Here is a 20,514-nt window from a genome sequence, read left to right on the forward strand (position 1 = left end):
AGCCCACAGTCATCCATGTAGTATAATGCACAGCCCACAGTCATCCATGTAGTATAATGCACAGCCCACAGTCATCCATGTAGTATAATGCACAGCCCACAGTCATCCATGTAGTATAATGCACAGCCCACAGTCATCCATGTAGTATAATGCACAGCCCACAGTCATCCATGTAGTATAATGCACAGCCCACAGTCATCCATGTAGTAGTATGGCTACTGTGCGCTCATGAAAAAAAAACAAAAAAACTCACCTCCCATCCACTGCTTCGTCTTCTTTTGAACAGTCAACTGACTTCAGTGTGCAAGTGACGGGAGCTCATGACGTCACTGCCATGTGCCCCTGGCCACGCGTCAGCTGCTGACCTCTGACTGTCCGGGAGCATGCATTACCGAGGACGCACAGCCAGCTGAAGTATTTGCAGTCGTTGTCAGGCTTCTCATTGGCTGGGCGGCAGCTACTCCCCTGGCGACGGCAAGTGCCCCCCTCCTGTTAGTCCAGGGCTCCGGCACTTGCCCAGGTGGTGAACCATACTAGCTTGCAGCAGATTTACTAGTTATACCATATTTATAGTTTTATTACAATAAACTGTTTGAAAACAAGTTATAATTTTGTTTCACCATATCCTGAGAGCTGTAAGTTTTACAACTTGAACTTAAATTTGGTATGACAAGATGTAGTTTTCAGTGGTACAATTTTCCAGACAGTTTCATGACTTTTTATTTCACTTCTTGAAATGGTAAAATATACAAATAAAACAGCAATTCTAAAATTTTATCTTTTAAGCAGTTTAGTCCATTTTATTATGTTCCACATTTTCGCGTGTTATCATACAAGTGCTTTTAACGCTAAAAAATGTTTCAAGTTCAGACATTGAAATAATTTTTGCCTCTAACTGCACTATATGGGGCTTAATTTTTATATTCATTTTGTTTTTGCTTGGAAATATTAGAGTGAAACGTTAAAAAAAGGGAAACATTTTAAATTTCCATTGACCTTTAGGTGGTGTAGAAAGTGCTTTTTTTCCTATTTGGCACCTAGAAGGGTTGTATCTCGGACTAGGTATCTGTTGGGATCCAGTAACCTGAGCCCCCCCCTCCCAGACAGTGAAAACACAACCAATAACCAACTTAAATAAGGAATAATGCCTTAAAGGGGTTTTCGGTCTAATCTGCAGTCACTATATGTGACTGCAGACTTGTGAATCCTCACCTCATCCTCCCCTCACGCACTGAGGTTACCCCGAGGTAAGCGGTCATGTGATCGCAAGTATGCATACTCCTGGCAATATGCAAACTAGACCTTTTCCAACATTCCTCAATACACTTGCATTGAGCAAGGCTGCATCCATCTAGTTGGAATGTTTCAGGAATTATGCATATCGCATACTGTCACGTGACAAATGTTTGGCCACGATAAAAAATTAACACCATATACTTACCTCCGATGCCATTCCAGGGGTGTCGGCACTGGCAGACCCAGGACTTTTTGGGCAGTTGCTGTGACAAATGGTACCCGGAACCCAATCAGCGCCTGCATCACTGTCCCCGCATTCAGACGGGAAGTCCGGGGTGCAGCTGATCTCTTATGTTCAAAATGTCTGATGGCGGAGACCATGACGCCAGTGCACCATGTGTTAACAAAAACCACATGAGCTCTGGGACCGCGAGTGTCAACACCAGAGTTGAGTATAGGCTTTTATTTTATCATGGCCAAACATTTAGTAGTTGACAACCCCTTTAAATAGTCTTGAGTAGCTTCTGACAACAGTGGGCAAAAAAAAGAACAAGATGCTTGAAGGTTAACGAAACGGTGAATAGCACTTACATTTCAATAAAAATGGATCCAAATGGTAGTATTCCCCCCAGGCATACAATGACCGCTGGCTCCATGAACCTGTGAACACCATAAACATTTTTTTTTTTAGATTTTCAACATATGGAAACATCAAGCTTACTTGCAGAAAATTATTTTTAACATCAAAATAAAAGCCTATTGAGTGATACATCCAAAAACGTGACTGCTACTTGTCTACATAGTGTCCAATAAAAAGGGGCAATACGAAACATATTAAATCCTATATGTCTATTTAATGTAATAAATTGCATTTCTAATATATTTTAATTAAAGCTTCCCCACTGTTCCCTTTCTACTCTGCTTTATTTTTTTTTTTACCTACTTACTCTTTCATGATGCTTGAGAATCCTCAGTGCATGAGATACTCAAATGAGACCTCATCAGTGGGCAGACACCACAGTCACGGCTGCAGCGTCTGCACTGCCCTGAAGCGAAGCGTCATCAGTGACTTCTATTACAAAGTGCTGGGTTAGCCCCTGCTCTATTGAGCATGCGCCGGTTTTCAATTTCGACACATGCTCAGTAGGATCTAATTACACTGCAAAATTTTTTTTTTGACAGTGCAGTGACGTCAATTTCAGTGACGGGGCAGGCCTCTGCTTTCCCTGCACGCCTGGTAATCTCCTTACAATGTGCACAGAGGGTGCGCTCTTGCGGGTTCATCAGCATCTGTTCCGATGAGGTCTTGTTTGGGTATCCCGGCACGCACTGGGCTTTCTCAACAAAAATGTTGACAGGAAGTTGGTAAAAATCAGAGAGGGAACGGTAGACATGCATAGTAAGTAGTAAGTACTATTATACTGTGAAATTCCTAAAGAAAAACAAAAACATAAAACATCTTACCATTTCTTCTCCGGAATGGGTCGGGGAACAGCATTGACGCGACAGGGGAAGTTTGGCTGACCAGCCAAATTTCGACCAAGGATTGTGCCCACCAGGTTCAATGGAAGAATCACAAAGAAACAAATGCAGCACACAGCCACCTAAGAGCAAAGTAAGGGCAATTAAGTAAACGCTCATTCCCAACATCTAGCATTAATTTTGCTTGTTCAATACATTTCCTGCGAAACAAACCATTAGTCTAGATGCAATTATTGGCAAATCTGCTATTATAATAAGCTGTAAGAGTAGAATACACTAAATAACAGAACTGTGTTATACAGTAATACCGCTAGGACAGTAAGTAGCTTGTAGCACATCACTTGTCCTTTTTCCCATCTAAAGACTATGGCAAGTTCTGACCAGACAAGGCAAGGAAAGGAAGTACATGTGCAAAATGATCAAGAATCAGCCGAAAGTGCTATAATCCACTTAAATGGCTAATTAATGGCATAAGGCAATGTCTTATATGGAAAGCCGGATTTTAGATATACTGTAGTTTTCCATTGAAGCCGGAACGTTCTGAGTTACTTCCCTACTATTCATCCTAATTACTGCATAGTTAAATATTTTCACAGAAGCCATTCCAAACACTTTAATGACTTTTGGGTTCTCAATGGCTGTAAACCATAATCTTCAACATTAACAGAAATTCATCACTCTGTAATGACTACACATAATACACTAGCTGAAGAGCCCGGCGTTGCCCGGGCATAGTAACTAACTGTGGTAATATAATTATATATTTTACACAAATTGTCGCTGTTGAACACAGAAATGCTTCCGCACTGGTACACAGCACACAACCAGCACCATTTTGTTGAAGCAAAATTTTTTTTTCTCTAATCCCCTCCACGACAGCACACCGGAGGTTGCTTTCCTATCCCAATTAGGGACAGGAAATAAGAGGTTTAAATAGCCCTCCCCTTCCCCTAATCCCAAGTGTTTTCCTGTCCCTAATGGGATGAAGAGGTTTTTCTTGTGTGCTCCGTGGATGGGCCGGCAACATCCCGGGGGTTTACCTTGAGACGGGCAGCCTGGATCGATCATCCCTGGACCTTCCTCCCTGATGCTGCTCCTGCCGAGGTGGGACCGCTCCATCCTCCGGCTGTATTGTTAGTCGGGGGGCTGGGGACCTCCCGTAGCCCCCCAGCCTCATGGATCGCTCTCCCCTCGCGCCTGATGCCGACACACTCTCCAAACACCAAGAGGCATGCGGAGGAAGTGACGTACATCGCTGAGGCAGAAAGTGCGATGTCACTTCCGCCCTGCGCCATTTTGGCGGGAAATTAAAGAAAAAAAAAAAGAAAAGGGGAATGGCATCAGAAAGCACCCTATCATGGAGGGGGAAGTGATCTCATCCAATTGAATGAGGGGAAAATGCTGGATCTCGGTTCCTATATAAGGACCCTGATGGAAGACTCCACAAGGTAGGACTAATGTCTGCATGATGGATGTGTCTTCCCTGAGACCACCGTAGCCCATCTACGTCACCAAGGCAGCACAAAATACAAAGGTCTGCAATAGATCTCGGCAAGGATATTTCGTTGGGCAGAACATCATCTCCTGTCCTTATCTGCTCTCCACCTGAAAAGTTCCGACAACGTCGAAGCAGATTTCTTGAGAACAAATATAGATCCTGGGGAATGGAGCCTCAATATAGGCATATTTCCAGGCCATAACCAAAAAATGGGGTCTCCCAGAAGTAGACCTGTTTGCGAACAGAGAGAATGCCAAAACAGAGCAGTACTTCTCCATAGGTCGAAATGAAACCCATCAAGGGTGGACGCCTTCGCTCACCCGTGGAACTTCAGGCTGGCATACGCATTTCCACCAATTCCTTTACTACCAAAGACTCTGCAAAAGGTCAAGACAGACTGGGTCAAAACTATCCTGATCACCCCTTTCTGGCCAAAAAAGGAGCTGGTTCGGAGTCCTAAAACTAATGAGCTCAGAGGAACCTCTGGATCCTACCTCTGAACCACGACCTTCTACATAAAGGTCCCATCTTTCACCCGGCTCCCCACAGCCTATGTTTGGCAGCCAGGCTTCTGAAACCATAATCCTGAAAGCCAGAGGCCTCTCAAATGTGGTTATATCTACCCTACAAAAAAGTAAGAAGCCAACCACCAACACCATATATTCCAAAATCTGGAAAATCTTCTCGGCATGGTGTGGATGCACTCCCATCAATTCTTTCCATCCGGACGTAGCAAAAAATTTAGATTTCCTACAGGACGGCTTATCTAAGGAACTAAGACCAAGCGTCCTGAAAGTCCAGGTGTCTGCCCTGAGTTGCTACTTCGACCAAAATCTAGCAGATCATCGATGGATAAGAAGGTTCATGTCAGCCGCTTCCAGAATCCATCCAAAAAAACCCAACATGGTCCCATCTTGGGATTTGAACATAGTGCTAAAAAGTCTAACAATTCCACCATTTGAGCCCATAGACCAGATCCAGATAGACAGATTATCCTGGAAAACAGCACTTCTTGTAGCCATTACAACAGCAAGAAGGGTGGGCGAGATACAAGCTCTATCCATCAGAGAGCCTTATCTAGGAATCCTAGATGACAGAATAATATTTCGTCTAGACCAGTCTTTTGTACCAAAAGTATCATTTGACTTCCACAGGTCTGAGGAAATAATTCTGCCCTCCTTCTTTGACAATCCAAGAGATGAGAGAGAAGCAGGATTCCATTCTCTGGACGTCCGGCGGACAGTTCTCATCTATTTGAATGAAACGAAGTCTTGGAGGAAAGATCAAAATCTTATTGGTCAGTATGGTGGACCAAACAAAGGGAAGAACGCTTCCAAAAGTTCTTTAGCAAACTGGATCAAGAAAGCGATCATGGACACATACAAAAATCATGAACTACCTCTGCCTGAATCCTTGAAAGCCCACTCCACTAGAGCTGTCTCCGTATTTTTCTCCCACTCGTGGTTTTGGCTTATAAATACTGAGGTAAAATACTGACTAAATACTGAACGTGTGAATGTGGCCTTACACACAGCATCATACTGCAGCGGAAATTTCTGCTGCAATTCCGCAACTCCCTGCCACGGGAAATACGCATGTGGAATTGGCATGCGTATTCCTGCTAAACACTAGCATTTTGCAAGCGTAATTAGCTTGCAGAATGCTAGCGTTTTCCAAGCGATCATTAGCATCGCTTGGAAAACTGATTGACAGGTTGGTCACACTTGTCAAGCATAATGGTCACCTTCCGACGGCCCCCGAACTCCTCATTGACGCTCCTGGCATCTTCCGGTCCCAGTGATGCTTTGCGCGAAGGACCTTTGTGACGTCACGCTCGCGAGAGCGCGACGTCATCTTAGGTGGTTTGCGCAAAGAATCACTGGGAACGGAAGATGCTGGCAGCGTGGCGGACAGGCGGGAAGGCTCCGGCGGCCATCGGAAGGTGAGAATATCCCTATTTTTTTCTATCTTTTACAGGATTATGGTACCCAGGGCCTGGAGGAGAGTCTCCTCTCCTCCAGACCCTGGGTACCATCCGCACATGAAGCGCTCACTTTATGCATTGTGGGCACGGCCACATGCGTAAAGTGAGCGTTTCAATGCAATCGTATGACGAACATGCTGCTTATTTTTCTGCTACACTATTCCGCAGTGGAAAAATCCGCAGCGTTAGCACAGCAATTCGGAATCCCATAGGATTGTATGGGATGCGTTTTCTTAACATTTTCGCAGCAGAAAAACGACGCAAAAACGCTAAAAAAACTGCAATGTGTGCACACAGCCTCAAGGTGAATGTGTCTCCGCCCGTGTGCGCTAACATGGGCCGTGTGGACGGGGCTTTGCGCGTGGAGTGAGTGTGGCTATGCGGAGTGGGCATGGCTTGATAAACACTCAGCAATATTATATATATATATATATATATATATATATATATATATATATATATATATATATATATATATATACATACACACACACACAGTGCCTACAAGTAGTATTCAACCCCCTGCAGATTTAGCAGGTTTGATAAGATGCAAATAAGTTAGAGCCTTCAAACTTCACACAAGAGCAGGATTTATTAACAGATGCATAAATCTTACAAACCAAAAAGTTATGTTGCTCAGTTAAATTTTAATAAATTTTAAACATACAAGTGTGGGTCAATTATTATTCAACCCCTAGGTTTAATATTTTGTGGAATAACCCTTGTTTGCAATTACAGCTAATAATCGTCTTTTATAAGACCTGATCAGGCCGGCACAGGTCTCTGGAGTTATCTTGGCCCACTCCTCCATGCAGATCTTCTCCAAGTTATCTAGGTTCTTTGGGTGTCTCATGTGGACTTTAATCTTGAGCTCCTTCCACAAGTTTTCAATTGGGTTAAGGTCAGGAGACTGACTAGGCCACTCCAACACCTTGATTTTTTGCCTCTTGAACCAGGCCTTGGTTTTCTTGGCTGTGTGCTTTGGGTCGTTGTCTTGTTGAAAGATGAAATGACGACCCATCTTAAGATCCTTGATGGAGGAGCGGAGGTTCTTGGCCAAAATCTCCAGGTAGGCCGTGCTATCCATCTTCCCATGGATGCGGACCAGATGGCCAGGCCCCATGGCTAAGAAACAGCCCCACAGCATGATGCTGCCACCACCATGCTTGACTGTAGGGATGGTATTCTTGGGGTCGTATGCAGTGCCATCCAGTCTCCAAACGTCACGTGTGTGGTTGGCACCAAAGATCTCGATCTTGGTCTCATCAGACCAGAGAACCCTGAACCAGTCTGTCTCAGAGTCCTCCAAGTGATCATGCGCAAACTGTAGACGAGCCTTGACATGACACTTTGAAAGTAAAGGTACCTTACGGGCTCGTCTGGAACGGAGACCATTGCGGTGGAGTACGTTACTTATGGTATTGACTGAAACCAATGTCCCCACTGCCATGAGATCTTCCCGGAGCTCCTTCCTTGTTGTCCTTGGGTTAGCCTTGACTCTTCGGACAAGCCTGGCCTCGGCTCGGGAGGAAACTTTCAAAGGCGGTCCAGGCCGTGGAAGGCTAACAGTAGTTCCATAAGCCTTCCACTTCCGGATGATGCTCCCAACAGTGGAGACAGGTAGGCCCAACTCCTTGGAAAGGGTTTTGTACCCCTTGCCAGCCTTGTGACCCTCCACGATCTTGTCTCTTGATGGCCTTGGAATGCTCCTTTGTCTTTCCCATGTTGACCATGTATGAGTGCTGTTCACAAGTTTGGGGAGGGTCTTAAATAGTCAGAAAAGGCTGGAAAAAGAGATAATTAATTCAAACATGTGAAGCTCATTGTTCTTTGTGCCTGAAATACTTCTTAATACTTTAGGGGAACCAAACAGAATTCTGGTGGTTTGAGGGGTTGAATAATAAATGACCCTCTGAATAAACTTTTCACAATTTAAAAAAAAATTAAACAAAGAAATAACATTCATTTTTGCTGCAGTGCATTTCACACTTCCAGGCTGATCTACAGTCCAAATGTCACAATGCCAAGTTAATTCCGAATGTGTAAACCTGCTAAATCTGCAGGTGGTTGAATACTACTTGTAGGCACTGTATATATATACACACACACACACACACACACACACACACACACACACACACACACACACACTGTGTTCCAAATTATTATGCAAAAGTTTAGGAGTGATAAGGTTAGAATTTGTTTGTCATTTAAACTCATTGATGGTGATGTGTGTCAGGGCTCTTTACTGAAAGCAATTGCAGATACCTGTGCAAATTAGTTTGGCAGGTGTGTCCAAATAAAGGCAAGACTACTTAAGAAGGCTGTTCCACATTATTAAGCAGCCTACATTTTTTGCCAAAATGGGAAAGAAAAAGGATGTGTCAGCTGCTGAGAAGCAACAAATTGTGGAGTATTTAGGTCAAGGCATGACTACAATCAACATTGCCAAGACACTTTATCGTGATCATCGCACAATCAAGAAGTATGTAGCTGATTCCCAGCACACACGTGTGCGTGCTGAAAAGGAAAAATTGAGGACTCTTTCCAACAGGCAATTGCATCAGGTTAAAAGAGCAGCTGCAAAAATGCCTTGTCATAGCAGCAGACAAGTTTGCAGCTGTGCATAAGCCATCCTGTCGACCACCTCTATCCACTGCACACAAGCAGAAACGGCTCCAGTGGGCCAAACGATACAAGACGACTGACTTCCAAACTGTTTTGTTCACCGATGAGTGCCGTGCAACGCTCAATGGTCCAGATGGATGGAGTGGAGGATGGCTGGTTGATGGACACCCCATGAAAACACGGCTAAGGCGCCAACAAGGAGGAGGTGGAGTAATGTTTTGGGCTGGAATCATGGGGAGAGAGATTGTCGGCCCCTTTAGGATCCCTGAAGGGGTAAAGATGAACTCCATAATCTATGTGGAGTTTCTAAAACAGCACTTCCTGCCATGGTTCAAGAGGAAGAACTTATGGTGTGGCCACCATCTTCATCTGACCTCAACCCCATTGAGAACCTCTGGAGCATCATCAAAAGGAGTGTCTATGATGGCGGGAGGCAGTTCACATCTAAGCAACAGCTCTGGGTGGGTATTCTGTCCACATGCAAAACAATTGAAGCACAAACCATCCAAAAACTGACAAATTCAATGGACGAGAGAGTTCAGAAGCTTCTTTCGAACAAGGGGTCCTATGTGCAAATGTAACATCACCGAGAATAAAGTTTTGACTTGAAAACTGTTTGATTTCATTTTGTAATAAGCTGATAATGCTTATAATTTCACAATTGACCATTTTTTGTTCAAAATAAAAAGGTTGAAAACTCTGCTGTGCATAATAATTTGGAACATGCATTTTGAGTGGTTCTTATTTTTAAAAATACTGTCTTCATAGGCAGTTTGTTCAAAAACATTGCAATTATACTAGAATAGTAGATGACTGGAAAATAACAATGACTGCAATTCATATAAGCAATTTAGAGAAAATATGAGGAAATATTCTTGCATAATAATTTGGAACACAGTGTGTGTGTATATATATATATATATATATATATATATATATATACACACACACACACACATTTTCATTCACTTTTTGTATTGAAGAACTGAAATAAATCAACTTTTTGATGATATTCTAATTTTGTGAGAAGCTTTAGTATGTAGACAATCTTATTTGTCAATTAGAATTGGATAAGGGTTTTTTTTTTTTTATTCAATTCACCCAGATTGTAAAAAAATGATAATTTCAGTAAATGATTTAGAGGGCGGTCATCTTGCAGAGTTGCAGTCAGAAATATATGTGGAAAATCCCTTACACAGAGAAGCTTGATTCAGAAAGTAGGTCCTTTCCGTGACCATTCAAGCCCACCTAACAGTTCTGGTATACTTGCAGGCCCCTATAAAAAGTGCCTGCATACAGCCACTTTAAGCAATGGGAACCATGGGGAATTTTGACAGCGGCTGTAAATCTACGGCTGCAGTTCATACCCCACACTTATGGAATATTAATTGAAGCTTACAAGTCAGAGCAAGCATACATTTGTAAGCAAAGTGCATGCGTACGATTACTTTGGAAAAAATCCAGACATGGAAGATGTAAGGCTTAGGTTATGTTTTTCTTAGAAGAGAGAAATCCTTGGGTGACCCTAATTAACATGCAAAACGAAGAGTGGAGCTCTAGGTCAAACAAACTTGTGCACGTAAATGAAGAGCTGGATTAAAGGGAATCACAAAACCAAAAAAGCAATCTTTAATAATGCAGGGGATTGCTGTGCTGCGAGCATTCCTGATCTGTGAATCAGATTACTGCACCAGCAATAGGCAAGGAATGGAGCATTCAGCACATATCACAAGTCAGCTTAGCAGCTTTACTGCAATGAATGGCCATCCTTGCTTGTGATAAAGAAAATTAAATTCGGTAGAATCAAAGAAACTTTTGATAACTTTCTAAAATTGGTTTTAACACTGCTTCTGGAACGACAGGACTAGTAAGCAATTACAAAAAAACACTTCTCATTGCCAAGTCACGAGGGCTTGAGCTCACAGTATATGCAGCATAAGCACAGCGCCCCTCATGGCTGAAACATGCGCAGGCTAAGCTCAGGGGGCCATCTAGTGGTTAGTGAGCAGATATCAAGCACACATGCTGCAGTATTTTGGGTCTAGTGTATAGGGGGGCATTGTTGCGCTCGTTTTCCCCCCAGAGTTATAAGTGTTCAGTCCACATAGCCGTATGAGGACCTGATTTTAGCAGGACAAGTTCCACTTTGAATGACACCATTTTATCATGTATTGGAAAGCAGGAAAAAGAAATCCAAGTGTAGCAAAATTGGGGGGGGAAAAAATAGTGCAACTCCGCTATTTATTTTTTTTATTTATAGTTTTGAGTGTCCACTTTAAGGTAAATGACCTGACAATATCACTCTCCAGGTCTGTATGATGATGGCAATTCCAATCATGCATAGTCTTTTTCTTACTAAGTGGTGGGAAGAAAAACAGACGTAAATATGCAAAGGTAACAATCAAAAAATGTGCTTGTGTAAAGGGCTGTCACACTAAGCGATATCGCTAGCAATATCGCTATAACTTGTGACGCTATAGCGATATTGCTAGCGATATCGCTGTAGCTGATACTTACCAGCGACCGGCTCCCCCGCTGCTTATCGCTGATCGCGCGAGAACGTTCAGGACTGTTTCTCGTCGTCAGCTTCCTGCGGCGCTTCCTGTGGAAAGACAAGCGACGAGCGTGGAGCCGGGCGGGAGGACGTCAGGATCGCCATGTGGCAATGTCTATATAGGCCTCACCACAAGGGAATTGAAAGTCTGAGTCTGTGAACATCATTTGGACATTGATAAGGCTAAAACAGTGAATGATATTTCTAGTCTAAAGGGCCTGTCACACTAAGCGATATCGCTAGCAATATCGCTATATCATCACTGGTTTTGTGACATAGCAGCGATATTGCTAGCGATATCGCTATGTCTGATACTTACCTCCGACCGCTCCCCCGCTGATTATCGCTGGTCGCGCGAGAACGTCCAGGACTGTTTCTCGTCGGCAGCTTCCTGCGGCGCTTCCTGCTGTGACGACGAGCGACTCGTGGAGCCGGGCGGGAGGACGCAGGATCGCCTCGTCTGACAGGTAACGACCCCCGTCCCCAGCGATGTCGCAGGTGAGATCTGCCTGTGTGGCAGCTCACTAGCGACCACCTAGCGATGTACCAGCGATCCTGACCGCGTCCTATCGCTGGTCGGGATCGCTGGTACATCGCTAAGTGTGACAGTACCTTTATTCTTTGAGACCGGTAACATCTCAATTTTTTGAGTGAGGAGCACTGTTACAATATTTCATTTGCAAGTTGAGCTGAGGTTTTCATTGATACCATTTATGGGTAGAGACTGTTATGATCACCTAATTTTTTTTTTTTTTTTTGCTGTGGACAAAAACAGGATTTTTTGGGTTGCTTACCGTAAAATCTGTTTCTCGGAGTCTTCATTGGGGGACACAGAGACCATGGGTGTATGCTGCTGCCACTAGGAGGCTGACACTATGCACAAAAAAAGGTTAGCCCCTCCTCCGCCGTATACACCCCACCGACCGGCAGGAAGTTCCTCAGTTAGTCAGAAAGCAGTAGGAGAAGTACCAGAATAGATTGAGAACAGAACAAACAACTCAACTGTAACAAACCGACAAACATAAGAACAGGAGTTGTAGAACATGGGAGGGTGCCGTGTCCCCCAATGAAGGCTCCGAGAAACAGATTTTACGGTAAGCAACCCAAAAAATCCTGTTTTCTCGTTCGCCTTATTGGGGGACACAGAGACCATGGGACGTCCCAAAGCAGTCCCTGGGGTGGGAAACAAACTTCCATCAGGCCAGTGGACTCGCCACCGCAGCCTGCAGAATCCTTATACCTAGGCTGGCGTCCGCCGAAGCGTAGGTGTGGACCCTGTAGAATTTCACAAAGGTGTGAACCGATGACCACGTTGCAGCCTTGCAAAGCTGCAGCGCGGAAGCTCTGTGGCGCACCGCCCAGGAGGCACCCACCGCCCGGGTAGAGTGCGCTCTGACCCCTGGAGGGGCCACTCGATGCTTGACCCGGTATGCCTCCAAAATTGCCGATCTGATCCAGCGCGCAATAGTGGCCTTTGAGGCTGGGTGACCTTTCCTCTCCCCGTCAGGAATGATGAACAGAGAGTCTGACTTCCGCAAGGAAGTCGTCCGGGCTAGATAGACTCAATGCCCTGACTAGGTCCAGCTTGTTCAAGGACCGCTCCCGAGGGTGAGCTGGGCTCGGGCTAAAGGATGGCAGAACAATGTCCTCATTGAGGTGAAACGAAGATACCACCTTCGGAAGAAAAGAGGGCGGAGGCCGCAGAACTACCTTGTCCTGATGAAGGACCAAAAAAGGAGAGCGGCAAGAAAGTGCTGCCAATTCCGACACGCGCCGGATGGAGGTAATGGCCACCAGAAAGGCCACTTTCCAAGAAAGGAGGGAAAGGGAAACGTCCCTGAGAGGTTCAAAAGGAGGACCCTGCAGAACCTGAAGAACCAAATTAAGATCCCAAGGATCCACGGGCGCTCGGTACGGAGGAACCGTGTGAGCCACACCCTGGAGGAAGGTTTTGACCTGGGGCCGGGAGGCCAGCGTTTTCTGAAATAAAATGGACAGTGCCGAAACTTGACCCTTCAAGGAACTGAGAGCAAGCCCCGCATCCAGCCCTGCCTGCAGAAACGCCAGAATAGAAGGGAGCGAAAAAACCAAGGGCGCGATGTCATTGGTCTCACACCAGGAGAAATAGGCTTTCCAAGTACGGTAATAGATCTTCGAAGAATTAGGCTTTCTGGCGCGGATCATGGTATGAATCACCCGATCAGAGAATCCTGCCCGTCTCAAAACCTCGGTCTCAACAGCCACTCCGTTAAATTGAGCGACCGAGAATTGGGGTGGCAAATCGGGCCTTGAGACAACAGATCTGCCCTGTCGGGAAGCTTCCAGGGAGCGTCCGCGAGAAGGTTGACAATATCCGCGAACCAAGACCTTCTGGGCCAATTCGGGGCGATGAGGATGACTGGAATCCCCTCTGCTTTGATTTTCTTCAACAACTTGGGAAGAAGAGGCAGAGGAGGGAACAGGTAGGGGAGCTCGAACTGTGACCAAGGGACGGCCAGAGCGTCGGCGCCCACTGCCAGAGGGTCCCGAGACCTGGACACGAATTGTGGGACTTTCCTGTTGAGGCGAGATGCCATGAGGTCTACATCCGGAGTTCCCCACCGACGGCAGAGCAGATGAAACACCTCCGGATGTAGGGACCATTCCCCTGCCGCGAGACCCTCGCGGCTGAGGAAATCGGCGGCCCAGTTGTCCACGCCGGGAATGTGAACCGCGGAAATCGTTGGAACAAAGGTCTCTGCCCATTGAAGAATTCTGGACACTTCCGCCAGAGCTGAGACACTCCGTGTCCCCCCTTGGCGGTTGATATACGCCACCGCTGTGGCATTGTCTGTCTGAATCCTGACAGGCAGGCCCTTGAGGCGCCTTTCCCAGTGGACGAGAGCTAGATGGATCGCTCGTATCTCTAGGACATTGATCTGCAGAGCTGATTCCTGAGTCGACCATCGACCCTGAACAGTGTGATTGCGGAACACTGCACCCCAGCCGATGAGGCTGGCGTCCGTAGTGACAATCTGCCAGTGAACGGGAAGAAAAGACCGCCCCAAGAGAATGAGGGGAGACGTCAACCACCAGTTGAGAGACCGCTTGATCCGGCATGAAAGGCGAACCGGACGATCCAGAGATAGAGCCGACCTGTTCCACCTGGACAAAATGGCCTGCTGGAGTGGCCTGGCGTGAAATTGGGCAAAGGGAACTGCCTCTATCGCCGCCACCATCTTCCCCAGGACCCTCATGGCTGTCCTGAGGGATGGAAATCGTGTGATCTGTAATGATCGCACGCCCTGCTGCAGGGAAAGGATCTTGTCTTGTGGGAGAAATACCCTTGACCGACGAGTGTCGAACAGAAGGCCCAGAAACACAAGGCGTTGAGTAGGGACCAGACAGGACTTTTTCCGGTTGACGATCCACCCAAAACTGGACAGGGTGTCTAGAACGATCGCCACACTTAGGCGGGCCTGTTGAAAGGAGGGAGCCTTGATCAGGATATCGTCGAGGTACGGAAAAAGAACGAGACCTCTAATCCTCAACAAGGCCATCAACGCCGCCATAATCTTCGTGAAGACTCTGGGAGCGGTGGCGAGCCCGAAAGGAAGCGCGACGAACTGGTAATGTTCGTGGTGAATCGCAAACCGCAGGAACTTCTGATGTCCGGGAAATATGGGCACATGTAGATAGGCATCTTGGATGTCTATGGAACCCATGAATTTCTGCTCCTCCATGGAAGCAATTACCGAGCGTACAGACTCCATCCGGAAGTGGCGAAGGCGAACTCTCTTGTTGAGTAACTTGAGATCCAAAATGGGCCGAACTGCCCCGTCCTTTTTCGGCACCACAAACAGGTTTGAATAAAACCCTGTGAAGCGTTCCGATTCGGGAACGGGCACAATCACCCCGGAACTGAGAAGAGAGGCGATGGCCGAACAGAACCCCGGGACCAAGGCCGGATCCCTCGGCGGACGGGATTGGAAGAAGCGATCCCGTGGAAGAGAAATGAACTCTATTTTGTATCCTGTTGATACAACCTCTCTGACCCAAGCGTTCTCTACTGAGGCGAGCCAGACGTCGCTGAAGAAAAGAAGTCGACCTCCCAATTGGAAGGGACCCCCGGGAGACCGATGGTAGTCATGCGGATGTAGACCGTCCAGATCTAGATCTGGACGGTCTTCCCTGGGAAGAGTGGGACCGCCAGGACGGAGTGGGCCTGAACGAAACCTTCTTTCTTTCCTGACGTGCCTGTGGCCTTTGCTGGTTGGAAGGGTTTTCCGCCGTATTGAAACGGCGGAAAGTCCGAAAGGAACGAAACTGACGCCTTGGAGGAGGTCTGCGAGGCTTGGAGGGGAGAAGAGAACTCGTACCTCCGGTAGCGTCCTTAATAATCTGATCCAATTGTGATCCGAAGAGACGCACTCCCTGAAAAGGTAGATTGGTCAGAGACTTTTTAGAGGACAAGTCCGCCTGCCAGGCCTTGAGCCAAATTGTACGTCGGATTGCCACGATGTTACTTGACGCCTGAACTGCGCAAGATGCGGCATCCAGGGAGGCAGAAAGCAGATAATCCCCCGCATGGGAAATCTGATTGGCGAGATCGGCCAAATGCTCTGGTCGTGCCTTATCCAGAATGCCCTGCCGAAGGTCGTCTGCCCAAGTGGATATGGCCTTTGCTGCCCAAGAAGAAGCAAAGACTGGACATACCGCTGACGATGCCGCTTCGAAGGCAGATTTTGCTAGAGATTCTATGATCCCATCATTAGAATCTTTTAGAGACGCCACACCTGACAGCGGAAGGACCGTATTATTAGAAAGTCTGGACACGGGAGGGTCCACCGAGGGAGAAGCGGCCCAGTTGTCCGTGAGCTCTTTAGCAAACGGGTACAGTACGCCGAGACGCTTTCCTCTTTGAAAGCGTCTGGTCGGATCTACTCTCTCCCTTGTAAAAATCTTTCCAAACTCAGAATGGAAGGGAAACACCCTGGATGGTGTTTCCGCCCGTCTGAACGAAACCTCCTGATCTGAGGATTTCGCAGGGGCGTCAGCGATGTCAAAGGTATGGTGAATCGCAGCAATGAGGTTTTGCACCGTAACCTTCATGTTCGCATCCTGGTCCGAATCCAGCTCTAAGACCCCTTCCGATTCCGAAAGCGCTTCGCCTGACTCGGGAGAGGAGGCCCGAGAGGGAGACTGCTGGGGACTATGGGGTGAGGTAGGACGAGGGGAGGACTCCGCCTGGAGGTCCTACCTGGGCCTCTTGCGACTGCCGCTGGCTGGCTCAGATGGGACGTCCTGAGACGTGCTGGGTCCCGCCGAAGCTCCCAAGGGCAACTTGTCCAGAACGGCTACTAGGGACTGAGACACCTTGGTGAGGTCTGCCACTGACTGTGATAGAGAGGAGGCCCAGCCCGGCATGGGGGGCTCACTCACCACTGGGGCTATGGATGGCTCCTGAGCGGCGTCGGGCTGGATTGGATTGCTACAGTCCAGGCAGAGGGGAGTGGACTGACCTGAGGGAAGTTTGCGATTGCAAGAAGAGCACGCAAAGTACTTGACTAAGGTGCCAGAGGAGGCAGGGGGACGAGCGCGGTCAGACTTAGAATTAGACATACTGACGGACAGTCACTGAAGCCTTGCCGGAAGGTTGGGGGACAGGAGGCAGAGGAGGGTGTCAGTCTGCAGTATGCAGAGCTACTCACGGTCCGGTGTCCTATCGCAGCTTCCAATAAATGGAGATGCACGGTTCGTCCGGCTTGCAGGGGCACGGCTGAGGGAACAGCGTCCGGCTGACAGGCTGCGAAAATGGCGGCAGCCAGAGAGGAGCCGAGCAGGAAGCGCGCGCTTTCCTGCAGATGCAGAGGAGGGAGGTAGGCGGGGCTAGGCGCCGATGATAAAAATGGTGCCGCCTGCTAAGATGGTAGGTGGGAGGGACGGCGCCGCCTCCGGGACGCTCAACCTGAGGGGAGAAGGCCGTGGGCGGGCTTAGAGCGGGCGGGAGGGAAGCCCGCCCGAGGATGGAGGCGGGGGGCGTGGCCGCGACGCCGGACAAGGCCCCAGATGAAGCCGGGGCCTGGATTAGAAGAGGCGGCCGCCTGTCAGCACAGGGCGGCGCGGAGGCGTCGCAGAACCGCCACGGTGGCCGCTACTGAGGACAGCTAGGGCCCGGCAGAGGGGGGGGGGGGAAGAGCTGTCCGATAACCAGCCAGGGCCTAAATAGCTGCAGCGGCCGCCTGGAGACGACGCGGAGGCGTCGCAGCACTGTCACAGCGACCGCTGCCGAAGAATCCATGGAATGGCCTGGCGTGGAATCCGCAGGGGAGAATGGGACTCAGGTCTCATACTTACCCTCCTGATCCGTTTCATTCAGCGTACTGTTTCAAGGAGAGTATCCTGCGCCTCAACCGACCGACCGGCTCTGGTAGGCGAGTGGGTGGGAGACGGGGAGCGAGGACCATCTGGAACGCCACATCCATGTTAGGGGTCTTGGTCCTGCTGTAGACTTATGAGGATACGGGGTGGCAGTACACGCCGTACTCATAGTCTCTTTGTGGGACTACAGATGTGACTATTCACACTGTATCCCTCCGGAAAAACCTGAAAAGAAACGACACACATCGAGGTAGATATGGGTCTAATCAAAGACCCGTGTCCACCTCCTGCTGACACTAAGCTAAACTGAGGAACTTCCTGCCGGTCGGTGGGGTGTATACGGCGGAGGAGGGGCTAACCTTTTTTTGTGCATATAGTGTCAGCCTCCTAGTGGCAGCAGCATACACCCATGGTCTCTGTGTCCCCCAATAAGGCGAACGAGAAAACCACAATTCTAGAGTTTTGATCCATATTGTCAATAGAGTATTTACAGATCGGTTTAATTCTTTTTATATTTTGAAAGCTGAAATTTTTACGGATGTAGAGAAACCACACATGTATATATTTTTTTTAAAATTCCTTCAATAACCCCTTAACGACCAGGGGTATTTTTGGATTTTGATTTTTTGCTCCCCTTGTTCCCAAAGCCATAACTTATTTTTTTGGTCAAAATGGCCCTGTGAGGGCTTGTTTTTTGCAGGACGAGTCGTACTTTTGAACGTCATCATTGGTTTTACCATGTTGTGCAGCAGAAAAATGGGAAAAAAATTCCAAGTGACGTGAAAGTATTAAGTTACGTACCGGTAACGGTATTTTTCGGAAGCCCATGACAGCACCACGAGAGAGGGGATCCGCCCTTTAGGAACAGGAAACCTACAGATACAAAAAGGGCGGCACCTCTCCCACGCATCAGTTGGTTTACAGAGCTTGAGAGGCTACCATGGTTAGTACACAACATATAATATATACAACCTATCTACCCTATATAGCAGAAACATTTTCTTCTTTTTTTTTTTTTACACCATCTCCCACATACCGTAAATTGTGGACAATCTTCTAAAGGAGTGCACCCCTATATGTGAACAAGGGAGGGAACTAAGGGTGCTGTCATGGGCTTCCGAAAAATACCGTTACCGGTACGTAACTTAATACTTTATTCGGACTCCCATGACAGCACCACGAGAGAATTACAGAGATGTAAACTAACTTAGGGCGGGACTACAGCCTGCAGCACCCTTAGCCCGAAGGTGAGATCTGAAGAGGCACCCATATCTAATCGATAGTGGTTAAAAAAGGTGGAAGGAGATGACCAGGTGGCCGCCTTACATATCTGATCAATTGACACTCCAGATCTTTCTGCCCAAGACGATGCCATGGCACGAGTGGAATGCGCCCTCAGGTTCTGCGGAGCCGGACCTCCACCTGCTGTGTAGGCAAGAGAGATAGCCTCCCTAATCCACCTCGCTAATGTGCGTTTTGATACTCTACAACCTTTCCTGGGACCTTGGAAGGATAGGAATAATGCATTCTCCTTCTTCCAAGGATCCGTGGCTGCTAAATATTTAAGTAAGCATCTCCTAATATCTAATGCCTGAAGTTTTTGCTCCTTAGGGTTGGTCGGATTAGGGAGGAAGGAAGGCAGAACTATCTCTTGTGTCCTGTGAAATTGTGATGCTACCTTGGGAAGGTATGCTGGATCTGGCCTTAGGATTACTCTATCCTGTAAGAACTCTGTGTAAGGGGGCAATCTGGAAAGTGCCTGTATGTCGCTCACTCTACATGCGGATGTTATCGCCACCAGAAAAGCTGCCTTAAGAGATATAATCTTTAATGAGGCCAAATCCAGAGGTTCAAATGGTCTTTCTGTCAAGGCCGTAATGACTAAATTTAAGTCCCAAGGTACACATCTGTCTTTGTGTATGGGTCTCGATCTAGCCGCTGCTTTGATGAACCTTGCTACCCAATAGTTATTGGCAATATCACATGCAAACAAGGCCCCTAAGGCTGAAACTTGTACTTTTAATGTACTTGTGGAGAGACCCAATTCGAGACCCTTCTGGAGAAATTCCAGAATATGTTTCGTGGGAATTCCGTCTCTGGCGTCAAACTGAAAGGTGGACAGGAATCGCTTCCAGGTCCTAGCATAAATGTTAGTGGTAGTCAATTTCCTGCTTTTTAGGAGGGTATCAATTAACTTGTTGGAGAACCCTCTATCCTCTAACAGTGACCTTTCAAAGATCACGCCGTCAAATGGAGTCTCGCTACTTGTGGGTGGCTGACTGGCCCCTGGTAGAGGAGATCTGGAAGGTTCGGCAGCACCCAGGGATCGCATACAGACATGGTCCTCAACCACGCGAACCAGGTCCTCCTGGGCCAAAAGGGGGCAATTAATATAACTCTTGCCCGATCTTCCCTGATCTTCCTTACTACCAGAGGTAGAAGATTTAATGGCGGGAAGGCGTACGCCAGAGAGAAGTTCCATCTTATCAGGAGGGCGTCCACTGCCAGTGGATTTTCCCTGGGATTCAGAGAACAGAACGATTTTTCTTTTCTGTTTTCTCTGGTGGCAAAGAGGTCTACCTCTGGCCGACCCCATCTGCGGACAATCTGGTGGTAAATATCCCTGTTCAAAGCCCATTCTCCTTGCTTTAGAGTCTTGCGGCTTAGAAAGTCTGCCTTTACGTTGTCCTTTCCTCTGATGTGGAGCGCCGTCAAAGATAGAAAACTTCCCTCTGCTATTTGAAGGAGACGTTCTGTTGTCCGCATCAGGGC

General features: G+C 47.4%; 1 protein-coding gene across 2 annotated transcripts in view; it reads right to left on the reverse strand.

Moving 5' to 3' along the window:
* TM9SF3 (transmembrane 9 superfamily member 3) overlaps positions 1-20,514 on the reverse strand; it is a 92,445-nt gene that overhangs the window by 9,126 nt on the left and 62,805 nt on the right. For both annotated transcript variants that reach the window (XM_073585856.1, XM_073585857.1), the window contains exons 10-11: positions 2,701-2,840; positions 1,828-1,896 (exon numbers count right to left, since the gene is read on the reverse strand). In XM_073585856.1, coding sequence (XP_073441957.1) covers positions 1,828-1,896; positions 2,701-2,840 — 209 coding nt within the window. The remainder of the gene's footprint in view (positions 1-1,827; positions 1,897-2,700; positions 2,841-20,514) is intronic.

Source organism: Dendrobates tinctorius, unplaced genomic scaffold (assembly GCF_039654945.1).
Source record: "Dendrobates tinctorius isolate UK_male_01 unplaced genomic scaffold, ASM3965494v1 ptg000089l, whole genome shotgun sequence".
Taxonomy (NCBI): Eukaryota; Metazoa; Chordata; class Amphibia; order Anura; family Dendrobatidae; genus Dendrobates; species Dendrobates tinctorius.